At 44.7% G+C, this 23,044-nt stretch overlaps 2 protein-coding genes across 2 annotated transcripts; one reads left to right on the plus strand and one right to left on the minus strand.

Moving 5' to 3' along the window:
* Nucleotides 1–514: 514 nt before the first annotated feature.
* Nucleotides 515–22,848, plus strand: LOC140918165 (cytochrome P450 3A9). Its single transcript, XM_073361947.2, has 13 exons — nt 515–665; nt 3,640–3,733; nt 4,249–4,301; nt 12,258–12,357; nt 12,950–13,063; nt 13,374–13,462; nt 14,450–14,598; nt 15,426–15,553; nt 16,355–16,442; nt 18,008–18,168; nt 19,372–19,598; nt 20,670–20,832; nt 21,434–22,848. The coding sequence occupies exons 1-13, from the start codon at nt 595–597 to the stop codon at nt 21,530–21,532; spliced, it is 1,536 nt and encodes a 511-aa protein (XP_073218048.2). The 5' UTR covers nt 515–594; the 3' UTR covers nt 21,533–22,848.
* LOC140917860 (uncharacterized) lies at nt 10,005–11,933 on the minus strand. Its single transcript, XM_073361384.2, has 2 exons — nt 11,215–11,933; nt 10,005–10,626 (listed from the first exon to the last, which is right to left on the minus strand). Exons 1-2 carry the CDS (start codon nt 11,795–11,797, stop codon nt 10,106–10,108), a joined length of 1,104 nt encoding a protein of 367 aa, XP_073217485.2. The 5' UTR covers nt 11,798–11,933; the 3' UTR covers nt 10,005–10,105.
* Nucleotides 22,849–23,044: the final 196 nt, after the last annotated feature.

Here is a 23,044-nt window from a genome sequence, read left to right on the forward strand (position 1 = left end):
TGAAAGTGCAGGCTGGAGGGCTTTGCAGCTTGTCACAGCAGTACAGTGTGAAAGGGAGCCCAGACTGGTGGGTCAGAGGGCTCAGTGGTACTCCAATTCCAGGTGGTAGCCCCGGGGAGAACCCATCACACTCTCTATGTAGGTATGTTGTCTTTTTATTGTCACTTTGACATTATTTATTTCTGTTTAGGAGCCCATTGGGTGGTTCCTCATTAAAACTAAATATTACACAGGAGGAACTTTATCAAGAGAAAACTGGAATAGCTGACTATGTGTATATTAAAGAACTTGTGCTGAGGATCTTTGTATTCCTAGAGATTACATTATATCTTTTGTCATGAGCTATTAAAGGTAACATTACCTGTCTAGATTGGCATTTTCACTATCTTTGGCATTCACTCCACCCTTTTGATTACATAAAGGACCAGCTCAAGTTTCATTTGGTCACTGAGCCACGTGATTAGAGACAAACAGATAAAAAGTTGCAACACTGTTCTTTCCCTAGTCCCAAGACTGATCAGAGCAGAGAGAGGGAAAAAAACAACAACTGAGAAGTTAGACAGAGAACAAGAAACTGAGAGGTACAGAGCTAAAATGAACCTTCTCCCTAGCTTTTCCATTGAGACCTGGGCTCTCCTGATTGCACTGCTATTTCTCCTGATACTGTAAGTATAATTCTACACTTTGCTTTTCTACTTATGCTGTTTTCAAATTCTTGAAGGAAAGCCACTGTTAATTTAAATGTTACTGGTCTTTTCACAGAATCATATAAGCGTAGGGCTGGAAGGGACCTCAAGAGGTCATCTAGTTCAGTCCCCTGCACTCAAGACAGGACTAAGTAATAACTAGACCATTCCTGACAGGTGTTTGTCTAATCTGCTCTTAAAAACCTCTAATGCAGTGGCCCCCAAACTTTTGAGAGTTATGCCCTGTCTGCGCCCTTCCCAGAGCCAGGAGCAGTGCTGCAGCTCCTGGGGAGTGGGGGGAAGGGATGTGGCCAGGGGTAAGAGGGCCAAGGTTGGGGGCTGCAGCTGGGGGTGGGTCTGGGTCCGTGTCTGGGGCCAGGGCCAGAGACGGGGCCAGGGGCTGAGGCTGGGTGTGGGAGCAGAGCTGCAGCTGGGCCAAGTGGGGGCTGGCAGTCAGGCTCACGCCCGGGGCTGTCAACAGCTCCACTCCTGCTCCCACCCTCAGCCTTGGCCCCGGGCCGAGAATGGAGCCAGGGCCAAGGGCCGAGGCTGGGGTGGGGCCGGGAGCGGAGCCGTGCCAAGGCTGGGGACAGGGTCAGGCGCGGGGCTGGGAGCTAGCACCACAACTGGGGGCGGGAGTGGAAGTGGACCCTGGTTTTCTCACCTGCCAATGCTGTTCTGCTATTAATGGCTCGCAGGTGACTTACTGCAAGCTTGAAGTTGCTAAGGAGTTGCTGAGGGAATCTTTATATTAAGACTGTTCCTCGCAACTACTTCCAGTGATGCAGGAAAAGCAGCACAGATACAGACTAGAACAGAGTCAGACAAAGACTGCACGTTTTTAGGTATAGCGCCTAATGGTCAATGTGATCAATAGCACGGTCCATTTATTTGCTCTGCACGGGCAACTATTCAATAACATCTGCCTTCTGAAACTATCAGCCCTGTTCCTGAACTTGTTTGTGTTACTTGCATTGAGGAGCCATTCAAGGACCCTTCTGGGGGTACACTCTGATCTTCAGTTTGGGAGAAGCTGTTCACCTTCGCAGGCCCACATTTTCATATTGCAGCAATTCTGTGGCCACGCAAGACTTCTTGGTTGTCATGCTGCATTCGGTAGCTACTTGGAATTTCATTGTGGCAACAGGGATAGAACTGCTCCAAAAATTCATGCCCCCACTATTTGAGTTGAAATAGAACATCCACTGACTATTCACATCAGGCTTATGATTCACAATTGAGCTCTTTTGAGTCTGTCTAGGGCAGTGGTGCTGTTCAGGACATTGCTTTATTTCCTGTGCAATAAAGTTATGTAAGCCAGTTCAATATGCTATTTTCCATCCCTTACACGGGGTTTGGGATAGCCTGGATCTCAAACAAACTAAGATGAAGGCCCTTCTGTTTGTTTTCATTGTTTGAAAATGGAATGGTTACAACAAGTGTGTTATTCTCCTGGCTACATTTCTGTCCTGTCCTACTAATACCCGTCACTTCTGTAGCACCATCTGTCTGAGGATCTCACAGCATTTTACAAATGGCGAATTGAGCCCAACAGCCCTGGGAGGGAGGCAAGGGTAATCATCCCAATTTTAAAGATTGGGAAATGGAGCCAGTGACTTGTGCTAGGGTCACAGCAAGCCAGTGACATACCCTGAAAAAAAAGCCCACATTTCCTTTCTTACAGGCCCGTGCTAAGCCCACTAGGCAATGCTAAACCCCAGAGATTGCTGTAGTACAGTGGTGAGCAAGTATTCCCTGTAGATACAAGCACACTTGGACCAGATTCATCCAAACTGGCAAATGCTCTGGCAAGAGTTCCCCACATGCAAACTGAGGATAATGGTGTTTCCTTTTTCCTCACTCTTTGTCAGTCTTGGCTGTCTGGACTGTAAGCTCTTGGGGACAAAGACTGTCAGACAGTGTGTTTGTAGAGCACCTATCACAACGGGACTGATCTCAGCGGGGGTTTCTAGGCATGACCATCATACAAATACAAAGTAGTAATAATAAAGAGAGGTGTAAGTTACAGCTCCCTACCCCAGCATGGCTCCTGGTGTCCCAGGGAGGAGTCACCTGGAAGAAAGGCAGGCTGTATGGCAGCTGGTGTTCTGGGCCAAACAAGACCTTTGATACGGTTTCCTTGACAAACACTGGAGCAATAACGTTCATTTAGTGACAAAGCTCTTGCTTGGGAAGCTGGTAACCTCCATCTGAAAACAAATACAGTATTTGAAAAGCACTTTCAACACAGCCAAAGACAAGCTTCAAAATGCTGCAGCCCAGATCTCATAGAGAAGCAGAGAGCCCTGAGGTAGGAGTAATAACTTTACAACACCAAAAAAGGGTGCTTCAGAGGAGAGAAATCTGCAAAGCTGTCAACAAAATTCAAACAGAAACCCATCAGACTAGGCTCCCCAACACACCACTGCACTAGCATCGGGCTAAGCACAAGGAGAACAATACATGAAACTCAAGTACAGCCTTCACAAAAGCCCTGCTCAGGACTTAACTTCCGGCTCCATTCTGATTTCTCTGCAAAAAAAAAAAGAAAAGAAAAAGTAAGCTTTGTTCTCATTTCGTCATTACTTTGTGGCTCCTCTCCATGAGCTGGCAATGAGCCTAGAGAGGCTTCTCTTTTGCATTTTGCCAATGGGTAGAAAACCCTGTTTTTACTGGAGCACCTATTCCTTTATGAGAGGCTTTCTTTTACCTCAGGGCTATCTCTCTGAAGATTTGTGGTGCAGCTGTGAGGTTTATCACTAGCTATGCTTATGAAATAGCTTTATGAAGCACAAATTTTTTGGACCACACTTTCCAGCTTCCAAAGTGGGTTCTTCATTCCTGAGTAAATGCAAGAGCTTCACTTCCCCTGGATAGGCTTTGAGATCTTTCAGACCCAACATCACTGCAATTATTGTCCTGAAGCCTTCAGATTCTTCTGTTATTTTTACAGATATGGGATCTGGCCATTTGGTTTTTTCAAGAAATTGGGTATCCCTGGGCCAAAGCCATTGCCTTTCTTTGGAACTGCCTTGGAGTATCGTAAAGTGAGTGTTTGAAGGCTTCTCCTGGCTCCAGAAATGTATGTCCTTCATCATACAATAGCTAGATTTGTACACTGCATTGATGAGTTCTCCTGTGTGCTAAGCTCTGCCCTTATGCACAGGGTGTGTAGGACCCAATGCAGGATAACATTTCTGTAATGCAGATTATAGTGTGAAGGGCATGGTGAGCCCCGGGGTGACTGCCTAAACCAGGTGAACACATGTAGGTGGCTGGTTTGCTGTCACTATTTATTGAATTCCTTGCAAACAGTTTACTTACAGACTCCTTAACCTCAAGCATGATACGCCCCTGGAATAACTAGATCCAGCTATGTTCTTAAAGGATTCTATCCCTCACAAAGACATTAGGAGTCACACAAGTCTCAGGAGCTGCGCTCAGGAGTGCTTGGCCTGGCTGCTAGCTCTAGATGTTTAGTCCCACGACAGCCCCATTCCCAGCCCCTCCCCTGGAAACCCTGCTTCTTTTCTAATTCCATTTTAACATTCTCTCTCTGCAGGGTTTCTTGGAGTTTGACAGTACATGCTATGAGAAATACGGGAAAATCTGGGGGTGAGTATGTTGACCAACCAATACTGTTTGCTAGTCTCCTCACATTATCCTATAGTCAGAATCCAAATTGGAGGGTGAAAAAAATCCACTGGAAGAGGAGATCTCAAAGGCCTGAATCCTGTAACTGGACCCTGTTCTCCATGTGGAACCACGAAAAGGTTAATGGGGCAGCACCCAGATGCAATCATCCATCCACATGGATCTGACTGCAGGATCCAAGCCACAGACATGCTATGTACATGTTAATCTGAACTCTCACATGAAAGCTGTTCAATATCAGGTGCAGACTGCCAGCTTCTGCTCCCACTGAAGTTAATGGCAAAACTACCATTGACATAAAAGGAAATTTGTAACTTAGAAGTCCAGTTCTCCTGGACTGCAAACTGTAAAGGAAGGTATATGTATTCCAGATACGACACAGATATGCTGTTATTATACACAGATCTCAGTTCTACCAACTCTGTTTCTGTCTCTAACCCTGACCTGCTGAAGTGTGATATGTTTGCGTTACCGCTGCTCTTATTCTGCACTGGATATTCCCTACATTTGCCACTGTGGTTATTACTTGGGCTACATGATCTGGTATCTTCTGCAATCTATCCAACTGGCCCTTATAACATTTTCCCATCCATTCAAAAACCCATATAAATCCACATTGATCTTACGTCCATTATAGGATAATAAATCTTGAAAAATCTGGTCTTAAAACCATGATTTAAAACAAGAATTCAAGCCAATCTACAGGTGTATTTCAGTGCAACCTGCTGAAAAGTTTCAAGTACGTGAATCAAAAGGATGGAAGAAATTTTCTGCTAACATCATAACAAGTTTATAAGAGTCTGGAAATGTATAGTCCAATGAGTGAAAGTGAAGGTACTTACTGCCTTTAGAATTCAGTAGCTCTGTGTTCAGTACCTCTCATTGATTTTAGAAGGTGTTTGGCCTTCTACAGGATTGGACCCTTTCTTGAACGTTTTTTAAAAAAAAAAAAAAGTGAAGCAATCCTTTTGTTTTCACTTTGTGTGATAAGTTACTGTGACATCCTGCTGAACATTATTTGCTTATCATAAACCTTTTGTTATAATTCAAGTTATGCATGACACCACGTGAGGGGCTTGAATCACAGAAAAAATTGTACTATTGATCATTTGGTTTTGGAAAAGATTTTCATGTACTAATCTCTTACAGGAAAAATCCTATTCTAGGACCAGTGAGAGGGGAGGGATTGATTTGAGAAAAATGGAAAGGAATAAACGTTTTACTTGGGAAAATGAGGAACTGTAGAGAGCTGTCTACATGCATTTGAAGGGCATAAGCACCAAAGAGGGAGAGGAGTTTAGGGCGGCAGACAGAAGTACAACTAGGAGGAAAGGGATGAAATTAAATGAGCATCACCCATTAAAAATGACACCTTGGCCTGAAATCTTTTACTTACTAGTGATACCAGTAGCACCCAGATGACTATAAATGAAAGAAAGTCGAGAAAAAACAGTATTTCTCTCTGTAGCTTCAGTTTGTTAACTATGTGCGTTTGACAGCACTTTGTATATAGCCATTTTCACCATTTCCCCTGGATAGACAGTTCCTCCTATTCTTTGTGTGGGTCTTTAGTGCAACTACAAGAAACAGAAAACTGATTTAAAACACAACTGTAGTACTGTAAGCATAATGGGGGGAACTGGGAACGGGTGTAGCACTGCACCTAAAACTCCATTTAACTTACTTTTTTTGAAGTGACTAAAATATGATGCTGGGTCTCTTTCAGAAAAGATACAGGTAGGCTGTCTTTTGGGGATATTTATGTGTGTGTGAGAGAGATTTTTCAGACAGGCATAGTCTCTCAGAGAAAACATTCCTACAGTGGCTGGAAAAGGCAGGAATATATGATGACCTGAAGGCCTTTTCCATCTCTCATTTCTATGATTCTGTATATCTGTATTTCCAGTCAGTGCACTTTGCTATAGAAGCTAATAAAGACTAGGACTTGTAGCTATCAGAGAAACACCAGTTTTTCCACTGAATGCATCCGATGAAGTGAGCTGTAGCTCACGAAAGCTTATGCTCAAATAAATTGGTTAGTCTCTAAGGGGCCACAAGTACTCCATTTCTTTTTGCGAATACAGACTAAGGGTATGTCTACACTACGGAATAAGGTCGAATTTATAGAAGTCGGTTTTTTAGAAATCGGTTTTATATATTCGAGTGTGTGTCCCCCCACAGAAAATGCTTGTCATAAATATAAAGGGAAGGGTAAACCCCTTTGAAATCCCTCCTGGCCAGGGGAAAGCTCCTCTCACCTGTAAAGGGTTAAGAAGCTAAAGGTAACCTCGCTGGCACCTGACCAAAATGACCAATGAGGAGACAAGGTACTTTCAAAAGCTGGGAGGAGGGAGAGAAACAAAGGGTCTGTGTCTGTCTGTATGCTGCGCTTGCCAGGGACAGAACAGGAATGGAGTCTTAGAACTTTTAGTAAGTAATCTAGCTAGGTATGTGTTAGATTATGATTTCTTTAAATGGCTGAGAAAAGAATTGTGCTGAATAGAATAACTATTTCTGTCTGTGTATCTTTTTTGTAACTTAAGGTTTTGCCTAGAGGAGTTCTCTATGTTTTTGAATCTAATTACCCTGTAAGATATCTACCATCCTGATTTTACAGGGGGGATTTCTTTATTTCTATTTACTTCTATTTTTTATTAAAAGTCTTCTTGTAAAACACTGAATGCTTTTTCATTATTTTCAGATCCAAGGGTTTGGGTCTGTGGTCACCTATGCAAATTGGTGAGGCTTTTTATCCAACATTTCCCAGGAAAGGGGGAGTGCAAGTGTTGGGAGGATTGTTCATTGTTCTTAAGATCCAAGGGTCTGGGTCTGTAGTCACCTAGGCAAATTGGTGAGGCTTTTTACCAAACCTTGTCCAGGAAGTGGGGTGCAAGGTTTTGGGAAGTATTTTGGGGGGAAGGACGCGTCCAAACAGCTCTTCCCCAGTAACCAGTTTTAGTTTGGTGGTGGTAGCGGCCAGTCCAAGGATAACGGGGGTAATATTTTGTACCTTGGGGAAGTTTTGACCTAAGCTGGTAAAGATAAGCTTAGGAGGTTTTTCATGCAGGTCCCCACATCTGTACCCTAGAGTTCAGAGTGGGGGAGGAACCTTGACAATGCTCTAAGTGCATTAAGTGCATTAACTCGGCGGAGCGCTTCCACAGTACCGAGGCTAGAGTCGACTTCCGGAGCGTTGCACTGTGGGTAGCTATCCCACAGTTCCCGCAGTCTCCGCTGCCCATTGGAATTCTGGGTTGAGATCCCAATGCCTGATGGGGCTAAAACATTGTCGCGGGTGGTTCTGGGTACATATCGTCAGGCCCCCATTCCCTCCCTCCCTCCATGAAAGCAAGGGCAGACAATCATTTCGCGCCTTTTTTCCTGAGTTACCTGTGCAGACGCCATACCACTGCAAGCATGGAGCCCGCTCAGGTAACCGTCACCCTATGTCTCCTGGGTGCTGGCAGACGCGGTATGGCATTGCTACACAGTAGCAGCAACCCCTTGCCTTGTGGCAGCAGACGGTACAGTACGACTGGTAGCCGTCATCGTCATGTCTGAGGTGCTCCTGGTCGCCTCTGTGAGGTCGATCAGGAGCGCCTGGGCAGACATGGGCGCAGGGACTAAATTTGGAGTGACTTGACCAGGTCATTCTCTTTAGTCCTGCAGTCAGTCCTATTGAACCGTCTTATGGTGAGCGGGCAGGCGATACGGACTGCTAGCAGTCCTATTGCACCATCTTCTGCCGAGCAGCCATGAGATGTGGATGGCATGCAGTCCTTCTGCACCGTCTGCTGCCAGCCAAAGATGTAAAAGATAGATGGAGTGGATCAAAACAAGAAATAGACCAGATTTGTTTTGTACTCATTTGCTTCCCCCCCTCCCCTGTCTAGGGGACTCATTCTTCTAGGTCACACTGCAGTCACTTACAGAGAAGGTGCAGCGAGGTAAATCTAGCCATGTATCAATCAGAGGCCAGGCTAACCTTCTTGTTCCAATAAGGACAATAACTTAGGTGCACCATTTCTTATTGGAACCCTCCGTGAAGTCCTGCCTGAAATACTCCTTGATGTAAAGCCACCCCCTTTGTTGATTTTAGCTCCCTGAAGCCAACCCTGTAAGCCGTGTCGTCAGTCGCCCCTCCCTCTGTCAGAGCAACGGCAGACAATCGTTCCGCGCCTTTTTTCTGTGCGGATGCCATACCAAGGCAAGCATGGAGGCCGCTCAGCTCACTTTGGCAATTAGGAGCACATTAAACACCACACGCATTATCCAGCAGTATATGCAGCACCAGAACCTGGCAAAGCGATACCGGGCGAGGAGGCGACGTCAACGCGGTCACGTGAGTGATCAGGACGTGGACACAGATTTCTCTGAAAGCATGGACCCTGCCAATGCATGCATCATGGTGCTAATGGGGCAGGTTCATGCTGTGGAACGCCGATTCTGGGCTCGGGAAACAAGCACAGACTGGTGGGACCGCATAGTGTTGCAGGTCTGGGACGATTCCCAGTGGCTGCGAAACTTTCACATGCGTAAGGGCACTTTCATGGAACTTTGTGACTTGTTTTCCCCTGCCCTGAGGCGCATGAATACCAAGATGAGAGCAGCCCTCACAGTTGAGAAGCGAGTGGCGATAGCCCTGTGGAAGCTTGCAACGCCAGACAGCTACCGGTCAGTTGGGAATCAATTTGGAGTGGGCAAATCTACTGTGGGGGCTGCTGTGATGCAAGTAGCCCACGCAATCAAAGATCTGCTGATATCAAGGATAGTGACCCTGGGAAATGTGCAGGTCATAGTGGATGGCTTTGCTGCAATGGGATTCCCTAACTGTGGTGGGGCTATAGACGGAACCCATATCCCTATCTTGGCACCAGAGCACCAAGCCGGCGAGTACATAAACCGCAAGGGGTACTTTTCGATAGTGCTGCAAGCTCTGGTGGATCACAAGGGACGTTTCACCAACATCAACGTGGGATGGCCGGGAAAGGTGCATGATGCTCGCATCTTCAGGAACTCTGGTCTGTTTCAAAAGCTGCAGGAAGGGACTTTATTCCCAGACCAGAAAATAACTGTTGGGGATGTTGAAATGCCTATATGTATCCTTGGGGACCCAGCCTACCCCTTAATGCCATGGCTCATGAAGCCGTACACAGGCAGCCTGGACAGTAGTCAGGAGCTGTTCAACTACAGGCTGAGCAAGTGCAGAATGGTGGTAGAATGTGCATTTGGACGTTTAAAGGTGCGCTGGCGCAGTTTACTGACTCGCTTAGACCTCAGCGAAACCAATATTCCCACTGTTATTACTGCTTGCTGTGTGCTCCACAATATCTGTGAGAGTAAGGGGGAGACGTTTATGGCGGGGTGGGAGGTTGAGGCAAATCGCCTGGCTGCTGGTTACGCGCAGCCAGACACCAGGGCGGTTAGAAGAGCACAGGAGGGTGCGGTACACATCAGAGAAGCTTTGAAAACCAGTTTCATGACTGGCCAGGCTACGGTGTGAAAGTTCTGTTTGTTTCTCCTTGATGAAACCCCCCGCCCCTTGGTTCACTCTACTTCCCTGTAAGCTAACCACCTGCCCCTCCTCCCTTCAATCACCGCTTGCAGAGGCAATAAAGTCATTGTTGCTTCACATTCATGCATTCTTTATTCATTCATCACACAAATAGGGGGATGACAACCAAGGTAGCCCAGGAGGGGTTGTGGAGGAGGGAAGGAAAATGCCACACAGCACTTTAAGCACAGCACTTTAAAAGTTTACAACTTTAAAATTTATTGAATGACAGCCTTCTTTTTTTTGGGCAATCCTCTGTGGTGGAGTGGCTGGTTGGCCGGAGGCCCCCCCACCGTGTTCTTGGGTGTCTGGGTGTGGAGGCTAAGGAACTTGGGGAGGAGGGCGGTTGGTTACAGAGGGGCAGCAGTGGCAGTCTGTGCTCCAGCTGCCTTTGCTGCAGCTCAACCATACACTGGAGCATACTGGTTTGGTCCTGCAGCAGCCTCAGCATTGAATCCTGCCTCCTCTCATCACGCTGCCGCCACATTTGAGCTTCAGCCCTGTCTTCAGCCCGCCACTTACTCTCTTCAGCCCGCCACCTCTCCTCCCGGTCATTTTGTGCTTTCCTGCACTCTGACATTATTTGCCTCCACGCATTCGTCTGTGCTCTGTCAGTGTGGGAGGACAGCATGAGCTCGGAGAACATTTCATCGCGAGTGAGTTTTTTTTTCTTTCTAAGCTTCACTAGCCTCTGGGAAGGAGAAGATCCTGTGATCATTGAAACACATGCAGCTGGTGGAGAAAAAAAAAGGGACAGCGGTATTTAAAAGGACACATTTTATAAAACAGTGGCTACACTCTTTCAGGGTAAACCTTGCTGTTAACATTACATACATAGCACATGTGCTTTTGTTACAAGGTTGCATTTTGCCTCCTCCCACCGCGTGACTACCCCCTCAACCTTCCCCCCTCCCTGTGGCTAACAGCGGGGAACATTTCTGTTTAGCCACAGGCAAACAGCCCAGCAGGAATGGGCTCCTCTGAGTGTCCCCTGAAGAAAAGCACTCTATTTCAACCAGGTGACCATGAATTATATCTCACTCTCCTGAGGATAACACAGAGAGATAAAGAACGGATGTTGTTTGAATGCCAGCAAACATACACTGCAATGCTTTGTTCTACAATGATTCCCGAGTACGTGTTACTGGCCTGGAGTGGTAAAGTGTCCTACCATGAAGGACGCAATAAGGCTGCCCTCCCCAGAAACCTTTTGCAAAGGCTTTAGGACTACATCTAGGAGAACCGCAAATGCCAGGGCAAAGTAATCCTTTCACATGCTTGCTTTTAAACCATGTATAGTATTTTAAAAGGTACACTCACCAGAGGTCCCTTCTCCGCCTGCTGGGTCCAGGAGGCAGCCTTGGGTGGGTTCGGGGGGTACTGGCTCCAGGTCTAGGGTGAGAAACAGTTCCTGGCTGTCGGGAAAACCGGTTTCTCCGCTTGCTTGCTGTGAGCTATCTACAACCTCCTCCTCCTCCTCATCTTCTTCGTCCCCAAAACCTGCTTCCGTATTGCCTCCATCTCCATTGAAGGAGTCAAACAACACGGCTGGGGTAGTGGTGGCTGAACCCCCTAAAATGGCATGCAGCTCATCATAGAAGCGGCATGTTTGGGGCTCTGACCCAGAGCGGCTGTTCGCCTCTCTGGTTTTCTGGTAGGCTTGCCTCAGCTCCTTCAGTTTCACGCGGCACTGCTTCGGGTCCCTGTTATGGCCTCTGTCCTTCATGCCCTGGGAGATTTTCACAAAGGTTTTGGCATTTCGAAAACTGGAACGGAGTTCTGATAGCACGGATTCCTCTCCCCAAACAGCAATCAGATCCTGTACCTCCCGTTCGGTCCATGCTGGAGCTCTTTTGCGATTCTGGGACTCCATCATGGTCACCTGTGCTGATGAGCTCTGCATGGTCACCTGCAGCTTGCCACGCTGGCCAAACAGGAAATGAGATTCAAAAGTTTGCGGTTCTTTTCCTGTCTACCTGGCCAGTGCATCTGAGTTGAGAGTGCTGTCCAGAGCGGTCATAATGGAGCACTCTGGGATAGCTCCCGGAGGCCAATACCATTGAATTGTGTCCACAGTACCCCAAATTCGAGCCGGCAACGTCGATTTAAGCGCTAATCCACTTGTCAGGGGTGGAGTAAGGAAATCGATTTTAAGAGCCTTTAAGTCGAAATAAAGGGCTTCATTGTGTGGACGGGTGCAGGTTTACATCGATTTAACGCTGCTAAATTCGACCTAACGTCCTAGTGTAGACCAGGGCTAACATGGCTGCTACTCTGAAACCAGGGAGGAAGGAGCTTTTGTTTAACTCCTGACTTTCACTGATAGTAGTTAATCATGGATTTTTATTTCTTTTCCCCCATAGGTTTTATGATGGCAGGCAACCTGTGCTGGCTGTCGCAGATCCTACAATAATTAAAACCGTGCTGGTGAAAGAGTGCTTCACCACCTTTACCAACCGGCGGGTAGGCTTGTAATCATTAATATTCATCAGAAAGATGCAATAAAGCCATAAGAACATCAAATACTGTAGTTAAACTCTGTGGAGATACACAAGATATGTTTCGGAGATGCATTCAGAATGAATGCACAGCTGGCATTAATCTAAGTGGCCACTGCATATCCCTAAAGGAACAAGGGAGCAGGGGGACCTCACCTGGAACTGGATCCCCTGGCTCTCAGAGAAAACTGTTTGACTGCACTTTAAAAGCTGCTTAGGTTGTTTACTTTTATTTATTAAATAAAAAAAAAGTTCTTAGGACAAAGTCAGCTCTCAGTTACACCAGTATAAACGAGAGCTGAATTTGATAGTGTGTGTGTGCACGCAAGTGCATGAGCACCAGTCTGAGTTAGTGTGTATACATTTGTAGAGGTCTCCCCCAGTGCGTGTAGAGTTGGTGTCTTCTTGTGGGTGTATCTGCCTAAGTGTAACCAGTGTGGGGAAGTGTATGTGTGTGTGTACATGGGGCGGGAAAAGGATTGCTTTCTGCACTCTTATGTTTAGTAGAGAAACCCAATAGCTTCTTGACAGCTATAAACTTGCCTTTGTCACCCCAGAATTTAGGTCTAGTGGGAGTGCTGGAGTCGGCTGTCTCCCTGGCTCAGGATGAGAAGTGGAAGAGAATTCGTACAGTGCTCTCTCCAACCTTCACCAGTGGGAAGCTAAAGGAGGTAAAACCCAGAGCACACACTAACCCTCGGGTCAGTGCACAGGTGGCATTCAGGCTGAGATAGTTATAATGGTCTGGTCTCTTCAGTCTGATTCAAATGATTAAACTGGCCTATTTCATTTGTGCCTCCTAATGTAAAAGAAAGAAAGAAAGAAAGAAAGAAAAAAGGATTAAAACAAAAAGCCCCTGACAGTAGAAACAGATCAAGTCTGTAAGTATTAATGAACCTCCCCTCTGCTTTTCAGAAGCTAGTCTTAACGAAGAAGTAACATTTGGTATGTTTAAGTCATGTCCTGTAATGTGTATTTCAGATGTTTCCCATTATGAAGCAATATGGGGAGGTTTTGGTGAGAAATGTGCAGAAGAAAGCAGAAAAGGATGAGCCCGTGGAAGTTAAGGAGTGAGTAACTCTTCCAGGAACAGGAACAGCAAATCTTGTTAGCAACTCTTTGGTTCGTTCATTACTGGCAATGCAGGTTGTTCTTTGGATGAACCAGACTTCTGAAGTGATGAACAGGACTATCTGAAGGGCTAAAATGAAATTTAAAAGGGAAAATAGAGGTTAAATCTCAAGAAAATCTCCCTGGGGTGAAACCTGTGGAACATTCTCTCAAGGGAACTGGTGGACGCCCCAAAGTTTGGCACATTTTAAACTAGAGTGGAAAAAACACTATAAAATGTAGCATAGGGAACAACCCTGCACTGGCAAGGAGTTTGAGAGGATGGTTTAACAGACCTTTACTATGTCTAAGGTCTGTGATTTAATACATGAGGACCGAGTCTTGGAGATCAGACAAAACTTGTTTGTAAATATGTGCTTCCATGAAAGTTCTTAGATGGTGAATTCTTTGGGGGCAGAGACTGTGTTTTTTGCCTGCGTTGACCCAGCATGTTTGGGCACTACTGGAATACAAATAATAAATAAATAATATATTATTATTTGATTTTTATTTATTTTTGATAGCTCATTTATTCTACCACTTGAGCACACAGATTTAATATCAGCTGTCAGCAGAACTAGGGCTCCTAACCTCTTAAAAGGCCACAGCCACTTGACAAGATATTCACAGGCCCTTGAATAGGTCTGATTCCACCAGAGGACACACACATAGGCCAATACATTACATTGTGTAGTATCCAGAGCAAGGCTACCAGATTCTAGATTCTGAGTGCTGTAGGTAAATCTTCATGAAACTCTATCCCGTTCCCTTTAGATGTTCTACTTGTGTTGAGTACCTTGCCCCCCTTTACAACAGCATAAAGAAAAGTCTCATGAGAGTTTTCTGTTCTTTAAGGAGATGCAATATAGGAAGGGAGGGAAAAGTTGTAATTACCTATTTCAAACATTAACTCTCCTATCTGTGTTCTGTTTTCTGTCTTTTCTCAGCATCTTTGGAGCCTATAGCATGGATGTTGTTACTAGCACTTCCTTCGGTGTTATCATTGACTCCATGAACAACCCCAAAGATCCTTTTGTCAAGGAAATCAAGAAGCTAGTGAAGTTTAACTTTTTTGACCCACTCTTCATTTTGATATGTAAGTTGTCTGTTGCTCACTAAAAATTCCATTTAAGTGTTTCGTTTGGAACCGTGACTTCAGCATCAGAATGAGACAAGTGGTCTATCGGTTATACAGTACAAGTGGCTATACCTGAGCCTATAAGCCAATGACTAGGCAACTTTACTGCCAAGGATAAAAGTCTCAAGGGTCACCTTAGACAAATTCTGCTCTAATTTATACCCATACAATCCCACGGATGAGAATCATCTGGAGTTATGCAAGTGCTAGTAAGCTCAGAATTTGGTCTATAGGTTGTGGGAAGGATCACAATGCTGTGGGGAAGGTTTGGAGATGTTTGCTGGGACATGAGATGTTAGTGAATATCAGAACGTTGAGGTCAGTCTGAAATGACTGGAAGAATTTCAAAACTTTTAGTTTATTTTCATTCTGGTCCATATCGCTGTAGCATTGGTAGTGCAAACTGAAGGAATGTCCTGCACTCGGAATGTGACTCCCCAGTCTCGGTGACAGCGCCTCCAGTCAGACATGGTGTGAAATAGTGGAATGCTCCTTTTGCTTTCATTTACATTTAGGGCTAAATTATATCATTTGTGCAGAAACCTAAGAAGAGGGAACATGGAGCCCATCTGCCCCACGAGGAACATGGTGGCATACAGGCCCTCAGTGAGCTCCCCAGTACACAGGAGAAATGATCAAACAAAGCCATCATTTAGATGCAGCATATCTTTCTAATAAACATTTCAGTTGTTCTAATTAATATTTTACCATAGATATCTTAGGTGAAATGGACTTCTATTCCCTGGACCTTGCTTCAATCACAGTTATTTTTGTCTCCCTTCTAGTTGTATGCCCGTTCCTCATTCCCCTTCTTAAGAAGATGGATGTGAATTTTTTCCCCAAAGATGCCATAGAATTCTTCACAAAGTCGATCGCCAGAATGAAGGAGGACCGTGAAAAAGAGGCCAAAGGGGTTAGCAGGACTCTCCCAGTCATGATGCCAGAGAACATTCTCTATTCAATTAGCCCAAGAGAAAAACACTTACTTGCTTGAGTTAGAGTCCAGCAAAGGACCACAATAGTGTGTGATATCTCAGGCTATATCAGGGTAACACCCATGCAAACTGGATTGCAGTTTGGGTGTGCAAAGATTACGATTTACAGAAAACTACCCATAGTAGTAGACTTGGAGAGCTGGAGCAGACAGAGGGAGAGACTCCACTGAGCAAGCAGTAGAGCTGTGCATCAATACACAGTGCAGTATCACTGATATTGTGGTATTCAGGAGCACAGTCCCCAAAAGAGGCGGTCGTCACTCTCCAAAAATGACAGAATCAGATTTACCTCCCTGCTGGACTTCACCTCCCCCAGAGTAATCCTGTTTTAAGGGAGCTACTTGTGAAAGTCACTTACTGAGATGTAGTTATTACTTTCCCCTAAAATTGCACAGCTACATTAATGAGGGTGCTTTGCAAAGTGGCCAAAGTAGTTTAGCTCTGCAGTCGTCATTCCTTGCGACAGCAAGAGACCAAGTCTGCTGTCTTAGCTGACATCTCTCTGGGACTGGACAGATGGAACCCTCCCAGAAGCGTAAGAGTTTCATGTTTAGACCCGCTGTAACAAGAAAGGCATTTACATTCTCCTGGGTCCTCTCTGGCCACTCCTGGGGACTTTAAAATACAACCTTTATGTTTTGAGACCCATCTTTGTGAGCCTTCCCTAGGGGATCTCTCACCAAACCAGCTCTCCACTGAGCGGTTACTTCTTTTTCCAGGGCCGAGTGGATTTCCTGCAGCTGATGATCGAATCCCAGAACTCTAACACTAGCTATGAAAGCAATGGGGTGACTCACACATATAAAGGTAACACCATAAAAATACTCATACTTGTGAGTGCCTTTGGGGGCTGCTGGAGTGAGGGGAATAGGAACAGGTGTCCTACTGGAGAGGAAATAAATGGTTCATCCCGCCGTCTGCAGCTGGGGAGAGGACTCTTCGACTCACCTGGACTATACATACATTTTTGTCCAGCACAGAGTTAGATGGGGACAAGTGTTCATCCCTTTTATGTAACACTTTTTCCACAAGTAGAATAGAAGACATGCATTCCAGGCCAATTCCTGCTGTATAATCGTTAGCCTTGGCCAGTGAAATATATGGAGTTGGTACCTACCAATATGGTAAGAGGCAAAAGCCAGCTCTGCTCCCCAGCTATTCGTTTGCATTGCATCACTATTCACAATTCATTTAAATACAACTGCTTCAATTACAGCTTGGTTAGAAATATCCTCAGTTCTTCTCAGGACTGGGAGATAGCAGGTGTCCTGTGACATTTATATAACCACAGAATATTTGGGTTAGATAACCTGAAAATGAACCACAGCAAACTTGGCAGGAATCCATGTTTTGCTTTGTGTGTTCTGCATACACTAATCAACAATGCCAGAGGTTACAAAGCAATCATTAGTCCCTGTTTAATTTTCCCACCAGACCCATGAGCCATGCCTATGGGATAATAACAGTAACAAGAATAATAATAATAATAATAATGATTATTTTTATTATTAAGGCTAAGGTTTCTGTCAGGGATATTTTTAGTCAAAGTCAGGGGACCGGTCACTGGCAATAAAGAAAAATTAATGGAAGCCCATGACCGGTTCCCTGACTTTGACTAAAAGTATCCCTGACCAAATGGGGAGCCCAGCTGCGGGGTCCCCATGCCGCCTGCAAAGATTGGGCAGTTGCGGGGGTGCTCCGAGCTCCAGGGTCCCCCTGTTCAGAGCTCCAGGGTAACCCTGCCACCTGCAGCGGCCAGGATCTGTGAAGGATCCCTGGTGCCCAGGGTGGCTCAGAGCTCCAGGGTACCCCTGCAGCCGCTCGGAGCTTCTGGGCCCCCTCCCCACACAGAAGCCAGGAGCGGGAGAGGGTGAGGCCCTGCGGTGGCTGGGAGCTGTGGGGTAGCCCCCACTGCCTGCAGCAGCTCGGAGCTCCGGGGGGGTGGGAGGGAGCGCTGTCCATGTCCATCGGGAGCTGCCGGCAGCCAGGAGCTGTGGCCTTGGCACCTGTATCAACCGGGAGCTGCGGCCCCGGTGCCCACATCTGCCGGGAGCTGCGAGGGGAGCCCTGCCACCCGCATCCGCCAGGAGCTGCGAGGGGACCCCACCGCCTGCAGCCACGAGGAGCTGCGGGTCCTTCCTGCTGCAGCGGGCGGTGGGGGGACCCCGCAGCTCCCGGCCGACTGGGCTGAATTGATGGAGGTCGCTGGAAGTCACAGATTCCGCGATCTCCGTGAAAATTTTTTAGCCTTAATAATAATAAATCGTTGGCCATCTATACTTTTATAAAATACACGATGTGCAAAGAGCGCAACCTATGTGCTGTAATGTTTGGGCCTCAACTTTTCTACTTGTTTTCCTCTCTTCTCACAGGCCTGACTGATACTGAGATTTTGGCACAAGCGTTTATATTCATTTTTGCTGGATATGAGCCCACCAGCAACTCCCTTTGCTACCTGGCTTACAAACTGGCCACCCACCCTGATGTGCAGCAGAAGCTGCAGGACGAGCTAGACTCAGTTTTACCAAACAAGGTAAGAGAATGTTGGCTGCTCAGTGATTGCACAGAGCCTCTTTAAAGCCATTTTCTTCCCTCTAATTAAGTCCAGTTAAGGAGACTGTTCTTTAAAGACGTTAAATACATTGCTAAAAACTACCATTTAATAAATACTGACTCTGCTATCCTGTGGAAGCTCTTGGTGGGCACACTTTAAGAAAGTTCTGCTTTCACTAAAAGGAGAGCCAATAACTTGCTTCCAAAATGGCATATGTTCATTTCAGGTGTGTTACATAAAGTACCATGTGTAGAATATACCACTGCAATCTTGCAAACTCCGCACCATAACTATTACACGCATAATAGCTGTTTTGCATTTCTCAAAATCTCCAGATGATATATGATGGGAAGGGAGGCTGAGGGGATGGTGAACACGGATAACAGTAGCCTGGCAATACCAGAGATTGCGAATCAGTCTTTAGTACAATTTTTAAATCCCCAATCTCAAACCCACACCAGTAACTCTGCCCATGGGACAATAAAATAAATCCTTACTGAGTCATATATGTATATTATACCGATATATACAGACACAGAGACACACACACACACATCTTGTTTTTCTTATATCTGCTTGTCTATATATTTTCCCCATACTACCCTTTTTGCTACCTATTTATCTCTCTCATCAGAATTCACACACTCCGCAAGGGGCAAATTACCTCAAGTTACTTTAACTTGCTAAACAACAATGAATTGTTTATGAAGCAGTAGCAAAGGGAAACAAGGAGCGATCAGGAGTAGATAGTTACGCTCATGGAAAGGAGATGCTAGATGGGAGACATGGAGTATTCTTGGAACAACTCAGGAAATTCATACCATTATTCATGGGTACTCATATTATGGTGTTCGTGATCTCTTACACTGGACTTCTACATGTTTCAAGAAATGCCACTTTTCAAAAATGCATTGGCCATACCAGGAGGCTCGGAGAATTCCTGATTTTAAGTACAAACTTTGTTTGCAAAAATGGTCAGAGATTTTCAGTAACTTACATTATTTAGGAAAGGAAAATTAAGGTGAATTCTTAGGTTCACACTGAAAGTTCAGTTCAGGATTGAATGTAGAATGTGCACTGTAACAGATGAGAGGGGAGGACATGATGGTTTCCACACTGATCACACGGAAATCTGATCTAGACCACCACATGCCTGACAATCTTTTTCCCATTCCCCTGAAGGCTCCTCTCACCTACAATGCCCTGATGCAGATGGAGTATCTCGACATGGCAGTGAATGAAATCCTTAGGCTGTTTCCTCTTGGAGGACGACTTGAAAGGGTCTGCAAGAAAGACGTAGAGATAAATGGACTGACCATTCCAAAAGACACTGTGGTTATGATCCCACCCTCGGTTCTGCATCGTATCCCAGAATACTGGCCAGAACCAGAGGAGTTCAGACCGGAAAGGTACAGAATCTATATCAATAGGGAATGAGCAATATAATTATCTCTTTTACCGATATTACTTCATTCCTAAATATCAGTCTCTTACAAAGAAATTCTTGTTGTGTTTAATCTTAACACCTGTTTGCCAATACAAAAGCTGGAGAGGATTCATCATTGTGAAGACACACCACTCTTGAGTCCATAGTTAAGGCTGAGTTCAATTTTGCACTTACAGCAGGGATTTAACAACTCTGTTACACATGAAGAATACAGCATATTCTCCTCAGAAGTACAGCACTTCCTCTCTGAGTACAGAGTGAGCTATCTGAGATTGTGCAAGTACATTGGTTGATTAATTTAGGAGTTAAAATTAATTTAAAAAATTGGTCCTTTTGAGAAATTTAGCACCCATTGTCAGACTATTTCTTTCTCCCATCTCAACAACAGAATAATACTGACACTTCAAAACTTCCCATATAGTCAGAACTCACTGAAATCTTTTCTAGAAACTACATTTGAAAACCATTAGGATTAAAGGTAATTTTTCCCATTAGTATTCATCACTGAAAGTTTTTCCTTCAGAAGGGATTGGCTGTAGAGAATTCCACGTAGAACTGCCCTCTTTCAAACTGATACCATCTCCCACTGGTCTCAGTGGGACTGAGGTCATACTTGCCCACAGTTAGATGTCATTTTCAAAATGGCCACCTATCTCCCATTGTTCCCAATAGGACTGAAACAACAGGCTGCTCTTAACAAAGATGTCTGCTGGCTTCACTCTCTCAGAAAACAATGGGAAAGAAATAGTGGTCATTTTGAAAGAGTGGAACTCATGATGCTGCTAGCCTGGGTGCAAAGGACATAATCTGGGCTTTGAACTCAGATCCTCCGCCTCACCCCACCCCAAACAGCCGAAGGGCTGTGTAACTATTAGGCTGCTGGGATAACCAAAGATGTGCTAGTTATAAAAAAGCAAAGTTTCTCTAACACACAATCAGAGGTTCTTTTAGAGAGAGAGAGAGAGAGAGAGATACTTGGCCTCCTTTTTCTTTGCTTCCCTAATTTCTTTCTTACACTTGTAACTGGAATCAGGTTCAGTAAAGAGAACAAAGAGGTCCTGGATCCATACACGTACCTGCCCTTTGGAGCTGGTCCCAGGAACTGCATTGGAATGAGGTTTGCTCTCCTCTCCATGAAAGTTGCTATCGCCAGTCTGCTGCAGAATTTCACCTTCAGACCCTGCAAAGAAACCCAGGTGAGAAACCCAGATTTACATTTGAAAACTCAGATGTGAAAACCAGATGATTATTCACTGGAAAGAGTGAATTAAAAACAGTTTTAAATACTTTATTTGGGTAAACAGATGGTAGATGGTGACAAATGAAAAATAAATGTGCAACACAGATGTTAGAGCATAGAAGTGTAATACATAGCAGATTGTATATTGCATGCCTGTGTGTATTATATAGTATTCTAAAATATATCATAGGAGTAATTCTATAAGGGAAAAAATAGCAACCAAGGAAACATTACAGGACAGAAAGGAGAGGAAATTGGTTAGTCAGCATTAGTGATACCTTCATTCAAGTACATTAGTCTGGGCCCATTGGGGATGGATGAAACTTCCATAACAAAACCCCAAGCAAGGAGTAAACTCTCCTGGACTGGGGCTTTGATAGAGAACCAAAAGTATGTCCAAGTTTGTAAAACTTATAGTAACGGTGGGGCAGGTTTTGAGTGAACTTGGACTGGATTTTGGGCAAAGAAGAGAAAACAAAGGCATATTATCTCTTTGATAATCTGTGTATATTTTATTTGCTGGGCTACAAATGTTCTTTTCTCTGCTAATGTTGCAGATCCCGCTCAAGCTGAATTCCCGGGGATTCCTGATACCAGAGAAACCTATTGTTCTGAAGTTAGTCCCCAGAGCTTATACCTCACACCCAGAGGAGTAAGACCCAACAGAGTTCACAGCAGCTCTCCAGAGTACCAGCAGAGGCTTTACATCATTGGGTCTCTGCCACAAATGCTGAAGAAGAACTTCCGTTCATTCCAAAGGAATTTACTGAATATCTACATAAAAATTGTGACTGTCAGAAATGTAAACCTGGACAGTGACTGTAAATAGCTTTTATACCATCTACGATTTAGAGAATGTATGTGAAGGAAAAATTCTACTGAGGCACAGCTCTGCTTCTCTGACTCCTTTCTATGGAGATTCCTCCATCTGGAGAGGGAATTACTGTCTCGTCCAAGAGGCAGTGGGAACTTTTTTGCTGGAAATAGAAATCACTAGAGCTACTGGGGGCAGGGGTGGGTGAATGCCAAGAGTTTTGTGAGTTGTACTGATATTTGAAGAAGTGTGTATAAACTGTTGGGCTGTTGAATTTACTGGGATGTGGTGAGATTATCCTGGAAACCAAATCTCTCTTGGGTCATACGTTAATGGAACAAAAGAATGTAACATGTACAGAGAACAGAATTCATCAAATGTTTGTGAAAGGGCTCTCTGTTGTGTACTCTCAATAATTTGTTCACTTCAGCCTTGAAAAAATATTCAGTCTGGACCCCTGAAATTACCCACACACAGCATCTTCCATTGAATTTACTGAATTTGGTCCTTCATTTAACTTGATCAAAGCTTCCGTTCCTACTGTAAAATGTATTACAAATAATACGACTCCTACCTCATATTTTGGTTAAGTGGATCACTTTAGGGCAGGGTTATTAATCTGATCACTAACCACACAATGTTGCCATTTAATCAATAAAGCAGGGCAAAATTCTGAATGTGGGAGAGACCAAGGAAGAGCCATACGACAATGAACAAGATGACTGCAATGAAAGTTGCACTATTTAGACATTGTTATTGACACTGTAGGCACTGCTATGTGCTAGGCACTCTGTGATATGAGCCCTACTTATTGTATGGGTTGCAAGATCAACCACTTAGTAAGATCAAACTGATAGGAAGAGATCCTCAAGATAAGAGGTAGGCATCTCACCAAATAAGGGTAAATCCATCCTCATCATCGTATCCACTTATTATACTCCACACCTGAACGTAGCCATTATATGAAGAACATACCCTCCTATGTCAATGTCTGTACTTTGACATGCTCACCTTTTACCCCCGATCGGGGATATTGCAGATTATGTATTCCTTATGCCGTCTGATCCTAAACCGAATTTTGCACCCCTTGATAATCTGTACCTTATTCCCTGATAACCAGAAACTTCTATGCTTAAACTCTGTACCATTTTTTTTTATTTTAACATCATCTTAATAAAATTATTAAATCTATTTTCTTTCTATCTTGTAAGCCACTTAGTCAAGTGATTCAAATAAATTTGATAACAAAAACCTCGCCTTAGGTTGTAAATTCCAAGCTGTAAAGCAAGTGCAGCTTTCCCCTTAAGAATCTGCAGCCTGCTTGTATCATTTCTCAGGGTGAGAATCTGATAAT

The sequence above is a fragment of the Lepidochelys kempii genome, chromosome 10 (genome assembly GCF_965140285.1).
Source record: "Lepidochelys kempii isolate rLepKem1 chromosome 10, rLepKem1.hap1, whole genome shotgun sequence".
Classification (NCBI taxonomy): Eukaryota; Metazoa; Chordata; order Testudines; family Cheloniidae; genus Lepidochelys; species Lepidochelys kempii.